Source organism: Engystomops pustulosus, chromosome 6 (assembly GCF_040894005.1).
Source record: "Engystomops pustulosus chromosome 6, aEngPut4.maternal, whole genome shotgun sequence".
Classification (NCBI taxonomy): domain Eukaryota; kingdom Metazoa; phylum Chordata; class Amphibia; order Anura; family Leptodactylidae; genus Engystomops; species Engystomops pustulosus.
In genome coordinates, this window is record NC_092416.1 from 122,786,482 (window position 1) to 122,806,476 (window position 19,995).

The following is a 19,995-nucleotide window of genomic DNA, read 5'->3' on the forward strand; positions in this document are numbered from 1 at the left end:
GCATCTCAATGCAGCCTGCTGCAGTGCTACAAAGAGGCAAAATGAGCATTTTATTGTCTTTGAGTTCATTATCCAAGGCCGTCATAATAGAGAGAAGAAAGGGAAACTCCCATGTGACTGGTGGAGGGGACACCCAGTGGTAAATGGCTATTTATATTCACATTAACTCTGTGTCCCTGCTTGCATTGCTTCTCACAGCTTCCTCCATCTTTTCACTCCATCAGCAAGTCAGTATAACCTAGAACACTGTTTAGGGTCAGATGAGGGCAGTTTGTGTGACCACCATAGTAAATGAAGACGCTACATGTAAGAGTACCCCACATGTAAAAAACTGGTCATATTAATGAAGAATATTGTACAAATTAATCAAAGGCGTAATTAATATTGGTGTATGAAATTAGAAAAAATGTACTCACCACTGCCCAGGATACATGGAGATAATTGATGAGAGTTAATCACAGCAGAATCATTTTCAGTGAGACAGTGTTTAGTTTGATTTATTTTACTTAAATGATTTTTTAACACAAAATTGAGCTATATTTTGGGGCAGTTCTAGTGCACATTGTTGCATCTTTTAGCCCGCAAGTTTGTGGACAACACAGCTAATAAATGTGATGTACAATAAATATACAAAACTTAAGCTATAATTTTGACACAGCTGAATACATCTTGCATGAATCCACTCATGATCTAGGCAAATGGAATCATAATTTTATATCAGCACTCCCTAGTGGCCAAAGAGGGTCCTACACTCCTTACCCTTTTCTTCCCTAGTAAAATAAAACTACCTAAAATAATAGACCTAAAAAATGTTTGTCTACCGATTTTTCATGGAGAATGTTCTTTATTCTGCCTTCATCTGCAAAATGAACTCAGAAACCCAGAAAGACATTTAATTACAGAACTAATAATTGTCACGGAACGCTGCATATCACTTCACTGCAGCTTGTAATTGATAAACAGAGGCCTGCAGCTGACGCTCTCATATTTTGCGATTAGGGACAAGGTACAGACACAGATCCCCTATTGTCTACCCTCTGATCCCATTTCAAAAGAAGGCCACCTTGTAAAGGGGGGACTCAGCTGCACCTTGCATTTTGATGACCAGACCATTGTCACTCCCCTGAGGATTGCAAATGCTTCCTGCCAGGTTTGCGAGAGTTAATGTCTTGTCTCAAGCTACTTAATTAGAAAACTACACACACTGCAGATGAGACACAACGATAGTTTATTTATCATTATTCCAGTAAATGTGACCAAGTGATGCCTCAGATGTGCTACAAAGCCAACAATGGGTTATGACATTTTTTAAAAGAAATATTTTCTGCTGGAGGAAGGGAGGACTACCATCCAGTTTTACAAATTTTCTATAATAAATGTCATGTTTGATGTTGAGGTACACTGTGTATGAGTTAAAAACTTAGCAAAAGATTCTAGAAAATGCTGCCCACACCCATCTCGCAAGTGAATGTCCCTTAGGCTGGTCCAAGTGACCACTTGTTGCCACATCAGCCAATAAATGAATGTACTGGTGGCTTAAAAAAAAAAAAAGTATCACTGCTGGTAGACCAGTCATACTTGTGTATGGTTCTGTTGATGCTTTATCATCTTGTGGCCTGGTTTTCCTAAAAAAGAGACTTAAAAAGATGCGAGATATGCAAATGAGCCTGAGGGGTAGTAAGGTGCATCACCAGAGCCCCTCTGTGCTCCGCTTGTTATAATTATGCACACCTCCTTTTATGTTCAATCCCACCTCCTCCCCCCATCCCCCACACAGGGAGGCTGTGACATGAGTTGGCTCTCTGCAATTCTCATGAATGTACTGTAGTATCCTCATTTTATGCATGTAACACAATCGGGATACTACCATGAATGTGTGAGAATTGCAGAGAACCGACTAACGTCTCCGGCTCTTGGGCTGGAGAGAGGAGGGAGGAGGTGTGATTGAAAGATGTGGCCCTCGTGATAAAGCATGAGCAGATCTGGACACATGTGGAATTTGCAGCCATGTAAATGTGAATGGGCTACCTGCAGTGATACTGTAGATTTCCGGTGATAATGGACAGCCAAGATTGTTTCGCTATGTTGTTCGCCATAACTCCAATAAACGTGAACAGGAGTATCAGAAACAGCATAGCTGTAAAGGTTGAATTTCTATAAAATCTTAAAAAGGGGCATTTCAATCACAAATGTATGAATTGAGTCATTTAAAGTTGTACTATATCCATATACTAAATACTTTTGTCCATATAGTGTAGCTGTTATTTATCAGACATTAATGGCATCATATGATCCAGGCGTTTGATCCAGGCCTGACCTTAGGATAAAGAACTATGTTGTTTGTCTTAGCTTGTTTAGCAGGATTATGATTTCATCTCTAAGGGGAAGAAAATAGTGTCACACTCCGATGCAGTACAGGATAAATAACGTGCACACAGTAACATCACCTAAGTAAGTGAGTAAATTGCAACCATAACATAATGCAAATATTAAACAGACAACTAATACATATAAAACCAGGATGCCTAGATTAGGCAGCACACAAAAATTAGCAGTCAATGTGCAGCATTACATAAATACCTGTTAAGGTGGTCAAGAAGGCAACATTGGTAGTGCCCTACCACCATGGGGCACATTTACTAAGGGTCCACGGACTGCATTTCCGTCGGGTTTCCCAGCTATTTCCATTTTGTGCCGCATTTAACAGGGGTTTTTGGCGCACGCGATCGGATTTATCATGCAAAGTTTGACAGAATTGTGTTGCATGCCTTATGTTAAAGATGCACCAAAAAAAGTCAGTGCACTCTGTCGGGGCAGTGCAGGGAGCGCCAGATTCATCAGAACGGGGGCCACAAATCATGAATCTGGCGCACTGCACAATACACAGGCAAACTACACATAGTAAATGTGCCCCGATGCATATATTGTTCTTTTGCTAAGGGTAAATATTTCTTAGTTACAGGCCACAGCTGCCAGCAAAATGGATAAAAGGAAATGCAATGTTGGCATTGTGCCATCCTGGATTTTTGCTGAAGTTGCAAATGGAAAGCAGTTAGGTTTTAGTTTAGTTTTTTTTGTTCATTTTTAAATTCTGCTTTCATGGGTGCAAGGGGGCATTCTAAGAGAGCACTGAGAGGGACTATGAGTGACAAAGAGGGGTATAGGAAAAACTTACATTAGGAACAACTAACATGGGAAGTTATAGGGGGAACTAAGGGGGCATGAGGGGACTTGCTGTAACAAGGGGACATTATAGGTTGATACACCTATGTATAGGGGGGACTAAGAGTAACAAGGATGCACTTAGGTAACTGGGGGACATTATGGGGGCATAACGCTCAGTATATGGGGAACTAAGGTGGACAAGGAGGCACTTAGGTAGCAAGGGGACATTGTGGGATAAAGGTTTAGTATGGGCAACCTAAGGGCCCCAAGAAAGCACTGAGGGTAATAAGGGGACATTATAGGGGGGTAAGGTGCAGTATTATAGAGATTAATGAGGACAAGGAAGCACTTAGGGCAATACAGGGAGATTATAGTGGGATAAGGTTCTATATTGGGGTAACTAAGTGGGACAAGGAGGCACAAGGGGACATCATAGAGGGATAAGGTGCAGTATAGGGGGAACTGAAGGAGACAACAAGGCACAGAGAGTAAAATGGGGAAATTATCTTGCTCTGGGGGTGCAAGGAAGCACTATGATTTAGTGCAGAGCGGGAATCATTAGTACTAAGCAGCTATGAATAGTGTTTTGTATTCAGTTTCAGTATGGTGGTAATATTGGTCATGCTGACCTTTGTGTTGTGTGCCTGTCCAGTATTAGGCTCCATTCACATGTTCGTGTGAACAAACAGGAGCTGGGAGCCACAAATAAAATGAAAAGTGGAGGGGTGAGTGTTCCTCACTCCTCCCCTCTCCATAGTGAGCTTTGCAGACATGCCTCAAAAGTTGGGCAGGAATAGAACCTGCCCTATCTTTTTATGGCATGACCTCATGGCTTAGGCACAGTCCAGTGACGCACAGGGGGTCATTTACTTAGGGCCCGATTCGCGTTTTCCCGATGTGTTACCCGAATATTTCCGATTTGCGACGATTTTCCCTGAATTGCCCCGGGATTTTGGTGCACGCGATCGGATTGTGGCTCATCGGTTCTGGCATGCACGCGACAGAAAACGGGGGCGTGGCTGAACGAAAACCCGACGGATTCGGAAAACCCGCCGCATTTAAAAAAAAAAAAAGTGTCGCGGGACTCGCGCTTACCTTCACTCGGTCCGGCTTGGTGAAGATCAGTGCATTCCGGGGAACTTCAGCGCAGCAGCGCCACCTGGTGGACGTCGGCGGAACTGCCTTAGTGAATCCCGGCCGGACCCGAATCCATCGCAGAGAACACGCCGCTGGATCACGAATGGACCGGGTAAGTAAATCTGCCCCACAATGTGCATTATGCATGTCTATGGCAGTCGTCAGCTAGCTGCCATTTTTTGGAGCCTTTGTAAGGGGGTAAAATATTTTGTCGATAGTTGCAAACATCTTTGTCGTACTAATCCCTGAATTCAAAAATCAACCTATTGATTTGTGAATGGTTCTAGAGTTAGGCCTCCATCAGGCCATGCAACAAAAACTCATCTCGGACAACTCATATTGCAAAGATCAGCTGATCTGAAGAAACCGTACACATTGACCAATGGAAACATGACAAGAGCCCCGATCATGGATCCCAGCTGCACCGCTGCACCACACCACACTAAGGCACTGTGACTTTTGCTGCGGAGGATGATTCCAATCATGACTTTAACGTAACTTAGTGTCCCAATGAAGAGAACCCAGGAGATCACCTGAAAAGACAAATTTAAAGGTCAAAGGTTGTGTGCGTTGCAGTTAACATTTTCCCTTTCCAGTTACAATGGTTCAGTTTTGAGCTGTAGATAGCTTACCTAGTGTTGTAAAACCTGCGCCTCTCTAGCTCTAATCCAGCATTCCATGCTTGAAATCAATGTTGCAGGAATTATACTATATACACAGGATTTTTTATTTTTTTTATAACACAACAAATAGAACATTTTATAGAAAAATTGTTGCTTGTATATGTAAATCCACAAAATAATATTAAATACCCATAATCACTTATGTTTATGTGTATATTATAGATCTTACTGGCTACAGCCCATATAATAATTTAGCATTCCACTTATCCCACGGTCTGAGAATAGATCTGGATTATTGATAATTGAAGGTTTCAGTATTGTAATATTTTAAAATCCACATTTATTGCTCCCCTAAGGAAAAAAATCTGCTGTACTCTGCGCAGGAAAAAATCTACCATGTAGAATCTCTAAGAACAGAAATTGGAAATCAATGGCTAGTCCAGGTCTACAATAAAAGATGGCTAGAATATTAATTGCTATGCCACAGGTGTCACTGAAATGATTTTGTAAGTCTGTCCATACACTATGCTCTGAATTCGGTGAAAAACAGGATCTCTGCAAGAAATGTATAGATTTACACTCATCAACCAGATCAATGTTGTCTTGTGGCTTTTACATTACAGCTTAATCTCAGTGACAGTAGTTTGGTTTAGATACATTGTAGCAGAACATAAGAGCCACAGCGCCACCCTGTGGCCAAAGACTGTTTGTGCTCTCTCAGCCTTCTAAGCCACAGGAAAGCTGCATACAGTAATAATATAATAATAATTCTTTATTTATATAGCGCACACAGATTACGCAGCGCTGCACAAAGCATGTCAAATCGGTCCGTGTCCCCAATGGGGCTCACAATCTAAACAGCCCAATAGTATGTTTTGGAGTGTGGGAGGAAACCCACACAAACACGGAGAGAACATACAAACGCTTTGCAGATGTTGACCTGGGTGGGATTCGAACCCAGGACTCCAGTGCTGCAAGGCAGAAGTGCTACTCACTCAGCCACAGTGCTATATTAATCTCCATGCATACCTCCGCATGAGTAGAATTTTGTTTTGAAACACATTTCAAGTGCATCTGGAATATTTTTTACATGGCAGCACTTCTGCACTCAGGGTGGAGTTATGCTGTCTATGCTTGAAATGCGTTTCAAAGCATAATTCAGTTGCATCTTGTGAACAAGATGTGTTTGCATTGTGTCGGGTGCCCAGCAACCCATGTTGCAGGCGTACCCATGTGCCCTCCTCTGTCTCTGGTGCCCGGCTGCAGCGGCACTCACCTCTCCACGATCCAGCGGTGGCTCCTGTGGTCCGGCGCTTGCTTCCCCGCCTCCTAGGTTGCCTGGCTCTGCAAGATTTAAAGGGCCAGCCTACTGCTAATTGTTGCTGCTGGCCGTCTGGCATGATAAGTAGGCAGCCTTTCTGCTGCCTGAGGCGAACTATAGAAAAACGCCCCCCACCCCCACCCTCTATAAATGTAAAATATCAAGGAGTGTCAGGACCAGACCCAATCATATTGGTAAAATGTGAAAATAAAGCAATGCAAAATACATAAATCTTCCCTCCATGAACTATATAATACACACAGCGAGCTACTACAAAGAACAATATACATAAAACAATCCGCCATATAATATAAAATCAATACAGTATGCCGCCATATACCATATAATACATACAGAGTGCCGCCATATACCATATAATACATACAGCGTGCCGCCATATACCATATAATACATACAGCGTGCCGCCATATACCAAATAATACATGCAGCTTGCCGCCATATACCAAATAATCCATACAGCGTGTCGCCATATACCATATAATACATACAGCGTGCCGCCATATACCAAATAATACATACAGCGTGCCGCCATATACCAAATAATCCATACAGCGTGCCGCCATATACCATATAATACATACAGTGTGACGCCATATACCATATAATACATACAGTGTGCCACCATATACCATATAATACATATAATGTGCTGCCATATACCATATAATACATACAGCGTGCCGCCATACACCATATAATACATATAGTGTGCTGCCATATACCATACAATACATACAGCGTGCCACCATATACCATATAATACATACAGGGTGCCGCCATATACCATATAATATATACAGTGTGCCGCCATATACCATATAATACATACAGTGTTTTGCCATATACCATATAATACATACAGCGTGCTGTTATATACCATATAATACATACAGCGTGCTGTTATATACCATATAATACATACAGCGTGCCGCCACATACCATATAATACATACAGCGTGCCACCACATACCATATAATACATACAGCGTGCCGCCATATACCATATAATACATACAGCGTGCCGCCATATACCATATACTATATCCAACAAATAGTGGAACCTTCATCAGGGGAATAATGTCAGTTTATAGACCTGCTGCAAGGAAACCGACAGTGGTCAGCATCATGGATTAGCAATGGCCTAGTCCATTCCTGTAGCTAATTTCTAATCCATGTTTGCTGACCACTGTCTGTTTCCTTGCAGCAGGTCTATAAACTGACATTATTCCCCTGATGAAGGTTCCACTATTTGTGGCACTGGAAACACGTCGGGAACGCTGTTGGAACTGGTATCCATAGGGCTTACTAGGGTAACTCTAAGACTAGGGATTACCTGGGACCGTCCTTGTAAGGACGGGAGCTATATTTGGGTAACTAGGGCGAGTGGAGTAGAGGGCGTACTAGGGGCAGTGCATCCATTTTCCTCCTGACCGTGATGTGCCTGAGACCCATCTACAACCCTCGTCTCCTTCTACCTCGGGATGGGTGAGATCTGAACATTTTTTCTTTTCTACCCGTTGTAATGACAATACATTACCCCATTCAGAGTCTATAGTTTTGATGCTGTATATGTTTGCACAAGGACCATTTGTTTCCTTTACAGATTGACAAAACATACTTATCAGTAACTTGAGTTCATATACTTAATGCTGTTTGTGTTTGCATCAAACTTGGATGGTTGCTGTACCCGTCAGAAAACCAAATAATTGACTTTTGTCAGCTTTTTGTTTATAATTTTATGTGATGGTTCACTCTGGTGTTTCTTTCTTTTAACCATATTATTAAAAGTTACATTTTATATGCCCTCACCTATTTATATATGTATAATATTGGGATGGTGAACTCAGTGGCCTCCTTTATTGCATGCTGCAGTATATGATAACAGGCTTGTATTGGGAAGTTTCTGTGGGCGCGCAGGTCCATGTGCCGGCCGCGGGCGGGTGGATGTGATGGGCGGGTGGATGGATGGGCGGCGGAATGTGCGGGGGGTCGGGGAGATGTACCGTCCGGAACACATGCCGGCGGGCGGGAGCCCGACGCCGCCCCCTAGTGTAGCAGGAAGCGCGCCGCCTGAGGCGAGAATCTCAACTCGCCTCATGGCAGGTGCGCCCCTGTAGGCAGCCCCTTCATTTGACCCTTGCCGGATCTTTGTGCTTAGTGCCTTTGAGAAAACTTCCTACCTGTGATTCCAGAGTGATTTCCCGTTGTGATCTCGATTCCTGTTCCTGTTCCTTACTCCGATTCTCCGCCGCCAGCCCTGACCTTCTGCCTGTTTCCTGACTTAGATCCTGTGCCACCCGTCCTGACCTCCAGCCTGTCCACGACTCTGTTTCAGCTCTATGATTCTGTAATTTACCTTGGCCACCACCATGAGCAAAGTCGCACCTGTGGAGCGACCTGGTGGTACCTTGCTGCAGCAAGTTCAACCCGCTTTTATGGCGGGCTCTGTTGAAAACCAGGTTCCACTTAGACTCTGCTCCCAGGAGTCGGCTTACGGCGTCACTCACGGGGGTATAGTGGGTCCACTACATGCATTGTGCATACACAACAGGAAAAATACAATTTATGCAAGAGACTGTCTTTCACAACAACCCGAATATGTGATAAATTCTTGTGGTTGAAGGATGTGAATTTATTTGCAACGAAATTGGCATTGCATAAATTTTATGTCACTGAGACAAAAGAAGCTAACAAGAAAATGTAAAGGGACATAGAAAAAGTCAGAGTTGGAAGAATTAGAATATGAATGAATTTGAGTTCAGCCTACTGACAGTCCACGCACCTAAGTATTTTAAAACCAAATTTGAACTTTCTTTCTTAAATTATCCTAGTATAGAAACCTTAGTCAAAATGGTAGAACAATATATTTCTCAGAGAGTTAAATATGCTTATGAATCTGTTGGAATAGGAAAATATGGTGGAAATACAGCCGTTATGAATAAAAAAAGACTTGGAAACATATGAATTGCTTGGATCTGATGCAAATGAGAGCTATCAGGAGTTGAAAATAACCCTAGACCAAGCAAAAAGAGAAGCTTTGATATCAGATGATAATGGAAGGTGTTGTATCCACAAAGCACTGCCCAAGGTCCATAGGATGAAAAAAACGACCCCTGGGAGACCAATAGTATCAGGTTGTTCTCTCATATTTAAGGGTCACAAAGGACGCATTGTTAAAAACACAAAATATTCAGGTTACCTCAATATATAAAAGGACATAGTAAAACTAGAATGGGTCCAGAGGAAAGCAACCAGGATTATTAGGGGAATGGGGGAAGTAGAATACAATGACAGATTACAACATTTGGGGTTATTCAGTTTAGAAAAAAGACGACTGAGGGGAGACCTCATTACATTGTACAAATACCTGAACGGACAGTACAAGGATCTCTCCAAAGATCTTTTTATACCTAGGCCTGTGACCAGGACACGGGGGCATCCTCTACGCCTAGAGGAGAGGTGATTCTACCATCAACATAGACAGAGGTTCTTTACTGTAAGAGCAGTGAGACTGTGGAACTCTCTGCCGCAGGAGGTTGTTATGGTGGACTCTATGTACATGTTCAAGTGAGGCCTGGATAAATCGGGAGAGCAAAAATATCACAGGTTATGGGGATAAAACATTTATTTAATTCTTAAAGGTTGGACTTGATGGACTTGCGTCTTTTTCCAGCCTCATATACTATGATACTATGATTGCCAAGCACTGACATCGAATCTATGTACAGCAACATCGATTGAGGTTTAACCCCTTCCCGACATTTGACGTACTATCACTGCATGGCGGGAGGTGCGTTCCCGCAAAATGCAGTAATAGTACGTCAAGCTTCTGGCGCCGGCTATTATAGCCGACACCTGCCTCTAACATCCGTGATCGGAGATTTCTCCGATCGCGGGTGTTAACCCCTAACATGCGCGGTTGCGCTGACCGCGGCGTGTCAGGGGCATTTAGCTGGAATCGGACACAGTGTGTCACATAATACAGTGTAATACATCTGTATTACACTGTATTAGGTGAAGAATAGCTTGGACAAGTGATAAATGGATCACTTGTTCAAGCTAACCTGTAAAAGTAAAGAAAAAAGGTAAAAAAACACTAATAACACACTTTTGAATAAAAATAATTAATTAAATAAAGTTAAAGTCCCCCTAAACACAAACATTCCCTATACACATCTAATAAAGTGAAAAAACCTGAAAATTTCCAAAATACCCCACATATTTGGTATCGCCGCGTCCGTAACAATCTGTACAATAAGGCAGAAACATTATTGGACCCGTACGGTGAACAAAATAATAACAAAACGCGAAAAACTCGGCAAAAATGTAAATTTTTATAAAATCCCTTCACAAAAATGTTCCAAAAAGTGATCAAAAAAAGTTATGTAAAAAATAAGCCCTAAACTAGCACTGTCAACAAAAAAATATTAAAGTTATATCCTGGAAAGATGGCGATGCAAAAACAAATGAGATTTTCTTTATATTTGTTTTTTTCCTGTAAAATATATAAAAAGCTATATAAATGAGGTATCACTGTAATCGTAGTGATCTAGAGAATAAAAATATTATAGTATTTTTAGTGTATGGTGTACGACTCCCAAAATATACAAAAAAAAAAGAACCCAAAATTGACTATACTATACTATATATACTATACACGGGAAAGATTGGGTATCAAATTTTGTGGAGCGTTTTGGTATTTTATCCACTGAGAATTTGTACATTTTATGAAAAACACATTAATTTAGTAAAAAAAAAAAAATTCAAAATTGCATCCGATTTTGTTTTAACCCCTGTAAACCAATTAAAGGGTTAGCAAACTTCATAAAAGTTGTTTTACGTACGTTGAGGGGTGTAGTTTCTATAATGGGTAATTTATGGGGTTTTACTTTTATTTAGGCCTCTTAAAGTGACTTCAAACCTGAGCAGGTCCCTCAATAGCAGGATTTTGCTTTTTTTATGAAAATGTGAAAAATCGCACCTAACGTTCAAAGCCCCATAACATCCTACAAAAATTATAGTATGTATAAAAAACCACGGAGGTATAAAGTAGACATTTGGTGAATGTTAGTTATTATGTTTTCTGGTGTTATGACTCATGTGTGGAAAATAGAACATTTTGAATTTCGAAAATTGCGAATTTTTCCAAATTTTCACCAAATATCTGATTTTCTCATAAATAAATGCAAAACATACAACCAAAATTTTGTACAATGTACAATGTGTCACGAGAAAACAATTTTAAAATCACTTGGATATGTTAAAGCGTTTCGAAGTTATAACCACTTATAGTGACACAGGGCAGATTTGAAAAAATGGGCCGTGTCAGGAAGGTGAAAAGTGGCTTCAGCGTTAAGGGGTTAAAGACCAAAGAAAGTTCAGTTCCACAGACACAATGGGGCAGATTTATCAAGCGATCTGAAAGTCAGAATATTTCCAGTTGCCCATGGCAACCAATCACAGCTCCCCTTTAAAATATTCATGAGCACTGGTGAAATGAAAGCTGAGCTGTGATTGGTTGCCATGGGCAACTGGAAATATTCTGACTTTCAGACTGCTTGATAAATCTGCCCCAATGAATTGGTCTTCACACTTTTTGTGACAACCTTATCATCAGACAAGAGGTACCAACAAGATTTTTTCACTGAGGACCTTTCATTCTATAAAAGTGATATCACCTTTTGGGGCAGTTATATTGATGACGTTCTACATGTTTGGGATGGTAACACGCATATATTCATTGAGGTCAATACATTTTTGGATCTAAATATAGAAATAGATCCACGGGGATGATTAGATATTGAAAATGATTTTAAGCAGGAATGTGGTATACTTTATCAGAGATTTCAAAAGGGTACCCAAGAAAGGTTCTCATTGGGCATATTGTGTGCATGCGGGAAGAGCGCATAAACCTGCCTGAGTCCATGGAGAAGAGGGAGCTGTGGGTGAGTGCCGGAGGTGATTAGTACGGTTTTTAGATATACACTTGAGTATAAGCCGAGGCGGCTTTTTCAGCACAAAAACTCAGCTTCTACTCGAGTATGTACAGTAACTAAAAATTACCAATTTTTGCCATTCTTAAAAAGTAAAGATAAATCATATTCATTTAATTTTATTACTTAATGGTTAATAAACATGTTGAAAAAAATATAACTTACATACGTTAAAGTATTGCAGAGTTATTCCATATAGTTATTCCACATACAAGAAAGGTTCTGTACGTTTGTTTAATTTGTTTAATTTGTATGTAAGTCGGAACTGTATATTTTATAATTGTCATTTTTTTTGTATGTGTGACAATTGGATTTCAAAATGTTGGATTGTCATAAGAACCAGAATTAATCATAAAGCTTAATTGCAGACGCCTTTGATAACTTTTACAGATATTTATTTTAACCAAAGTCTGAAGTACAGTAAATTACCAACGTCCAGAGGTCTGTCTAGGGTCTGTCTATAAGTCAGGTGTTCTTTAGTAGGGGACTGCCTGTATTCCCAATTTTCAAAATCTGTCTGGGTCCTCAATGCGCAATGGGCATCGATCCTTAAGGGGTTAAACTCTATTTGTGTCTATTTCAGGACGCAGATAGAATAGAATGCAGTAAATGGAGCCATCGTCAAAGGGGGTGGAGTCAGCCGTTCCCATTGGTTGTTTCACCATTAAAATGATGGGGCAATCTGACCCTGCCTGTGTTCCTCTAAACATTGTCATAGTCATCATTTGGCAAGATGGCTAAAGTCAAAAGATATGTTTCTCTTGTAGTGTGGCCATTGTAGATAATATTAAAAAGTATTAAAAGGTTGAATAAAGACGCAGGTCCATGGAGTTTAACCTATAATCCTCCATTATTTTTCCAGAGAAAGGCAAAATGCCTATAAGGCCAGGGTCGCACAGTACAGAATCATAGCTAAATGTCTATAGCAGACATTTTTTGATTCCAACAGCAACAGAAACGAACTGGAGCTTGTAAGATAGTTCACAATGCTGTGGTCCAAAGCTTAAAGGGTCATAAAAAGTTTAAAAGTTAATCTAACTCAATATTAAAGTAATATCTTTATGCTGGAGAGTGGGATCATCTGTGGTGCTAGGTGACATCACCAGAGATGTCCCTTCGTGCCAGGTGACCACCGTACCCAATAACAGGTGTCATCAGCACCAGGGTCATTTATAGAGGTCACTGAGACATGTTACATAAGTGCTGAGCTCCCTTCTGAGGCCTTGAATTGGCCTATGGATAGATCATTAACAGTTTTCAGATGGAAAACGTCCTTGATTCCACCGATGACATCAGTGGGGGTGCCGACCAAATCCAAGATGGATGCAGCACCATCACTTAAGTGCCATCATTGCGTTTGAAAGTGGCCCTCAAGGCCAGCTCCAGGTTTCAGTGGGCTCCTTTGCAGTGAACTCATGCGGCAGCTTCAAAATTCAGAAACTAAAACAATCCCCTGTTCCCTAAACTATTCCCTAGTTTAGCATCCCAAACAGCCCCCTCATGGTTATATTATATACAACCCCGACATGGTTTTCTTATTTACAGATCCATCATGGTTATATTATATACAGATCCCTTATAGTTTACATTATATATACTTACAATAAGGACTATGCCCCAGTGAGAGTTCTGAAGAATAGGACATGGACTCATCACAGCTGTCATCATGTTATAGGCCCCAAATCCTGTTCCCACCACAGATAACAGAACAAGGAACATAAGAGACCTAATAGTGTGATATAAAATATTATAAGATTAGATTACAGTCCCCCCAATAAAGCCTTGCCAGTGAAAACAATGAATGAGAATGATGTAAAGCCTAACTTCACTGAAAGGCGTATTCCTACCTTGCTTGTCCTTCTTTTGCCCTCCCAAATCAATGAGCTTTCATGTGCCCATATATGGCTGGAAGGTGTATTAAAACAATAAACATTTCATACTTACCCCTCTCCCGGCTCCTGTTCTCCTGCAGTGAGGGACGTTACTGCCAGCTTCTGTTTGTATACAGAGGCCAGGAGTGATGCAGCCAGAATCTGGTGCAACAACAGCCATACTACAGTGTGTAGATGTGATGCCACCACCAGTAACAGCCATCACTGTGGGAGTACAGGACAACCCCCTGACATATATACAATTATTTCTGATCCTAAACAAACCCATTTAAGGCAAGAGATTGGCTCAGCAGGAAATTATATGGACATGGGATAGATATATAGATATGGAGTATTTGCAGGGCAAACGAATATAGCCGGTCTCCGAATACAAAAAGGTTGGGGAAAACTGCTTTAATGGACTGCCAGGATACTTATCTATATGTACATAGTTGTCCCTGTGTATCTCCTGTCTTTAACTTCTGTTCTAGGACATTCTTAATTGTAGATATTTGGACGTTCCCTCCAAAATCAGTGAACTTAGTAAGTTTATATTAACACCTCTTTCTGCCTATTTTGTAGTCTCAAAATTATATATATTTATATATATATATTTATATATTTGTCAGAAAGAAAAACTTCTATAGCTGCTCTTCCTATGCTAAGAGGTTACAGTCCCATCAGTGACTGCTAGTCTTGCCTGTATTCATGTGGATACATTTTAATTATTTACTTACCGCCATTTACTTATTGTACCTTCTTGACTTCTCAGCATTGAAAAAGCAGAGCGATAAATGTTGAAAATACAAGTTACCTTCTTAGCCCCTCCTACTCTATAACATACTCCCTGTAACTGTAAGATACTATGTAAATACTGATCAGCTCCTCCTGCTCTATGACATGCCACTTGAAGAAATGACACTACACAAGCTGCTCAGCTACTGAAGATCTATACCATCAACCTGTAGAAGGTACACTATACACAATCTGCTCAGCTTTTCCTGTTTTATAATATGCTGCCTGGATATAAAACTGTATTTTAATGACACCTCACGACTGCACCAATCAACTGAACCTAGCTATGTGTACAGCTTCACTACACAGTAGAATGATCCATTATCAGACAGCACGGATGGCTGCTACAATATATAGGAAAGAGCGGTCTACTTGTGGGTCTGTCCTGTGCCCACTTTTAAGTAAAGAAGCACTTACCTGCTAGGTAGAAACATGGCAATTAAACAGGCTAGGGGATTAGCCATGGAGCCCAGGGCAGCAGAGAGGTGGTAAGCCAAGTTACCATATGGCATGCAAGAGTATGTTTGTATAGATGGTAGGACACCATTTGTTAGAGCATTTACCCATCCAGTTAGGAAGTAAATGAGAACATAGTGACCCCAAGAATAGTTTACTTTATTATCTGAAGAAGTTTCACTGTTGTGAATGATGTCTTCTGTACTCTTACTTTGGTCAGAAGGTCCTGTGTTACAAGATACATCATTTGTTGAGTACGAATTGAGGGTGACCATACTTTGAAGTAAAGAAGTACTGGAGCTGTCTTTCTGGGATTGTCTTGTTAAGAAGAAAAAAGCCACCAGGCAGAAGACCATCATAATGGACAGAAGAAATAAAAAGATTTGGACTGAGAAGTTGGCTGGAAGATACTGAGTTACTATGTGGTAATCATCTGTAGCATTCAACCAGGCCAGAGTTTCGTTCTCATTTTGAGTAACATTAACACACTTTATCATCCCAACGCCTTGAATCAATGATAATAATCCTGGAATGAGTCCACTGAGCCCTTCACCGATAAAGTATGTAGTAATGTATTTGGGTTGTAATTGCATCATGAATGGGAGGAAGGTCACTGATGAAGTACAGTCTACCACCGACAGGAAAAAGGTTAAGATCAGGAATCCTGTACTGTGTAACTGCCCTGCAATCCATGTTGTTTCTTTCCAGAAAAAGGCTAGAAGAAATAAGGCTATGATTCCAAGAATAAGAATGGTGTATATAACAATGATCTCCTTCAACCATCCAGGCTTTACTTTGTGCATTATAGTTACAAATAGAGGTCCAATGTTGGCCATTTGGATGAGGATAGTCAGGTATGATGGTAAATACCAGCCTTCAGGAAGATCATTCACAATGAGAGGAAGTTCAACCCATAAGCCATTGATGGCAACCCATGCACCGGTTCCAAAGATACATGCCAACAGATGAGTTAAAAAAGCCATGTCTGGCTACCGTGCCAAGACCACAACTTATGCAGACAGAAAGAGACCTTCCAGAAGAAGTCAAGGGATCATCAATTATTAGACGTAGATAGCTTTTTCAATGCTCAGATTTCTGAGACTACTTTCTCTGAATATACATTAGCTGTTAGATCCTGGAACAAAAACAAAGCAAACATATTGGTAAAAGATTTTACAATGAGCTTAACAGTTTGCATTAAAGTATCTGAGAATCTTTAAAAACAGAGTTTTCTTTTAAAGGAAATAATTATCCAGATGAAAGTCAAAGTTTAGACTACAACTCTTTCTTCCCAATGCTTGCATTGTAAAAGGAAAGCGGAGGTAACATTACCCATTTCTTGCCAGGACAGAGCAACACAAGTTGTGCCATTTTATGTAGAACAGTAGTGGGGAAGAGAAGACTTCTGGTGTGAGTCAATGCTTTCTGTAAATCACAAGGCTGAAAAAAAGGAGACAACAAATATCCCTCGTGCTTGAGAGAAAGTACATGCTCTTTTCTGTCCTTCTGCGTAAGAGTAACAAGCAGTTTCCTTGATCCTGTCTCTTATAACAATATATGGTATATCTTATCTTTCTTCTTTAGCCAAAGTCCACCATGCAATGAGACAACTTGTGTAATGATTATAACATTATGAAGCTATGAAGTAGAACATCTACATAAATATGTGTCAGCACTTAAGTACAAAGCATAGATTGTCTAAACTTATTTCATCATCTATATTGCATAGTAGTGAGGCTTTGCCAAACATGTGTTTTGCAGCAGTGGTGACAATTTGTGCTGGAAAACACTGTGCAAGCAACTACTTCTACTTATGTATTGTTCCCAGCTTAAAGGGGTATTCTCGTCTGGGCATTTACATTCAATTTCATTAATATGCCATATAAAAACATTTCTTCAATTAGATGTTATTTAAAAAAATGTACCTGTGTGAAGATAATTGCTTATAAATTTAGTGACTTGGTCCCTTAGAAATAAGACTGTGTCCTTGGATACAGCCACCTCTGCTGGAGTGATTGCACAAAGAAACAAAAGGTTTTTGTAAATGAAATGCCCGAAAGTTACTGCGTGTCACACAGCCGTCCTGTGGTAATGATTGCTGAAGCCAGGTGGTCAGGCAGGGCTCTATAGCACATGTCTGACCACTGCTGAAAAAATGTGAGGTGGTCGTATCCGAGGAACCTATCTCGGCTATGTTTATGAGAAATTATCTTCACACAGGAACTTTTTTTTTTAATAACATCCAATTATCCAAGAAATGTTTATATATGGCAAATGAATTAAATTAAATATAAATGCCCAGATGGGAATACCCCTTTAAGTTCTAGGACACTATGGCCTCCGTTCATATAGGTGCAGCACCATGGCAGGTGCTAGGGAGTCTTTAATCTGGTCCTATAGGACCAGTAAATCAAATATTACAATGAGAAGCTCTGCTGAGTTCAGTTCTTATTTCTCATACAGAGCTCCATTCCCCAATATACAGAGATGTTCAATCAAAGAAAGTTGGTTGTTTAGACCATATGCAGGCAGGATCAGAAACCATAATTATTTCAGGAACTCCATTACCTCCCATCTTGCACAATATGACTTTTGTACTGCAGTCTATTCCATGCACGTGTTCGTAAATTTCGGCTGTGAGCTAGCCACCAAAACAGAAAAGAGATCACAGCCACCATAGATGTGCATTGCAGCCGAGTGAATGCACTGGGAAACATAGTGCAAGCCACTCTATGGAGAGGGGAGGGGTGAGCGGCGCTCGACCACCTTCTCCTGCCAACATGCTGCTCACGGCATACGTCTGCTCATGTGCATGTGTGCTTTGAGCGTCAAAATAAGCCTAAAGCTTGGGGGACCTTCATGTTGCTGAAAACAAAGCTGTGATATTTATAGGAGCAAACTGTGAAACTAAACATTCCTGAACTTTTATACTCACTATGGTGAAAACCCTGTGGCCCATGTCTGCTTTATAACTGAAGGCATCCATTATCCATAAAGTTTTGTTTATCCAGATGTCCCACAATAAGTATAGTCTGGGTTTAGATCTGAGACTTGCAAAATGCAAAAGTATAATACAGAACTCTGACTCCTCCTATTAGTACTCTGCCCTTTCTGTTAATCTTTGAACAAATTATTATTGAAACATAGGTTTACACTGCATCTTATTGCACCTATTTCTGCTGTATCATGAGGCTTCTGCTTACCGCACTTCTGCAAAGTATGCAATGCATTGTTTCATATGAAGTCAAATCACCGATAAATTAAAGGTTCTTAAAATTCTGTTAAAGATATCTGTTTGCCCCCTCGAACCATTGTATTCAGTCTTGACAATCCTTAGTAAACTAACCAGCTTGGAGAGACTTGTGTGATCATGTGTTGCACAGACCAGATAGACTATAACAGACCCCGGGCTGAACTTTTCACTGTGTTTGCCTATGTGTTTGCCTATGGCTTTAAATGACAATGTTCTCATTCATTGAAAGTAAGCAGAAATCTTAGAAATAGTGATAAATAATAGAATTCTGCTGCACTGATTCAGCCTTTAATATATCCAAACATACAAGCTGGGGGCATAACTAGAAGAGGCTAGGCCTAATGGCAGATTTCTGCTTCCCCTTAAAAATGTTTGTACACACGTTTGTACAATTACACACATTTATAAACTTTTAAATATATACATACATGTATTCAGTCATACATACACATTTATGTATTCATATACACATATATACACTCTAACATACAGCATATATACATAATATACACACACATATATATACATATACAGATTATAAACATCAAATACACACATATACACATCGACCAACATTTATTAAGGTGTTTGTGCCAGTTTTCTGTCTTGCTGTGCACTGCAAAAAATGTGCAAACTGCTTGCACGTGCATTTATGAAGTGTTTGTGCCAGTTTTGTGTCGCGGCTGCCACAAAACTGTCCGATCCTGACAGTGCGTCACATTTATTACAGGAACTCAATAGAATTGTGTCACACACTGTGGGGCACATTTACTTACCCAGTCCTGTCGCGATCACCGAGGTGCGTTGTCCGACAAGGGTGAAGTCTGGCGCGATTCACTAAGATCATACTCCCGATATCCTGCTTGTGTCGCTTCTCCGCTAAGGTCCGCCGGAGTTCACCTTCTTCTTCCCGGTGTATGTGAGTGCATTGTCTTGTGACACAATTTTAATTTTAAATCCTGCGCTTAGTCCGAATCAGTCGGGTTGTCCGACGGCCACGCCCCCTGATTTGTGTTGTATGAAAGTCAGCGCTATTGCGCCAAAATGCGATGAAAGTCAACGCGTGTGCCAAAAACCCCTGTTAAATGGGGCGCAAATCAGAAATAGTCAGGAAACCTGACGGAAATGCGATGTGTGGACCCTTAGTAAATGTGCCCCAGTATGTTAAAGGTGCACAAAGAAAAAGTTGGTGTACACCTTCTGGGCAGTTCAGGGTGTGTCAGTATTCAATAATCTGGTGCACTCTGCACGTTACTGAGGCAAACTGCACCAAGCGCAGTTTGTGCAACTTTTGATAAATGTGGGCCAACATATATTTGTACAATGTGCAGCATAATATCTACTGTAGATAGCATTGTGC

The 19,995-nt window shown here is 40.6% G+C and overlaps 1 protein-coding gene across 2 annotated transcripts; it reads right to left on the reverse strand.

Annotated features, from left to right (window-relative positions):
- Positions 1-740: 740 nt before the first annotated feature.
- On the reverse strand, positions 741-18,529 carry SLC52A3 (solute carrier family 52 member 3). Of its 2 annotated transcripts, none has more exons than XM_072110797.1 (4): positions 18,318-18,529; positions 15,344-16,517; positions 13,863-13,986; positions 741-4,835 (listed from the first exon to the last, which is right to left on the reverse strand). In XM_072110797.1, the coding sequence occupies exons 2-4, from the start codon at positions 16,363-16,365 to the stop codon at positions 4,623-4,625; spliced, it is 1,359 nt and encodes a 452-aa protein (XP_071966898.1). In that variant the 5' UTR covers positions 16,366-16,517; positions 18,318-18,529; the 3' UTR covers positions 741-4,622. The 2 variants fall into 2 exon arrangements, with proteins under 2 accessions (XP_071966898.1, XP_071966897.1); XM_072110796.1 differs by lacking the exon at positions 18,318-18,529 and adding an exon at positions 16,715-16,879.
- Between the last annotated feature and the right edge of the window lie 1,466 nt (positions 18,530-19,995).

Excerpts from the sequence above, each read along its gene's own strand:
- SLC52A3 (XM_072110797.1), bottom strand. The coding sequence starts at position 16,365 with ATGGCTTTTTTAACTCATCTGTTGGCATGTATCTTTGGAACCGGTGCA. Across the intron at positions 13,987-15,343 it reads GCCATGTTTCTACCTAGCAG|GTCTCTTATGTTCCTTGTTC; the intron begins GTAAGTGCTTCT and ends TCACACTATTAG. Across the intron at positions 4,836-13,862 it reads ACTGGGGCATAGTCCTTATT|GTGATCTCCTGGGTTCTCTT; the intron begins GTAAGTATATAT and ends TTGTCTTTTCAG.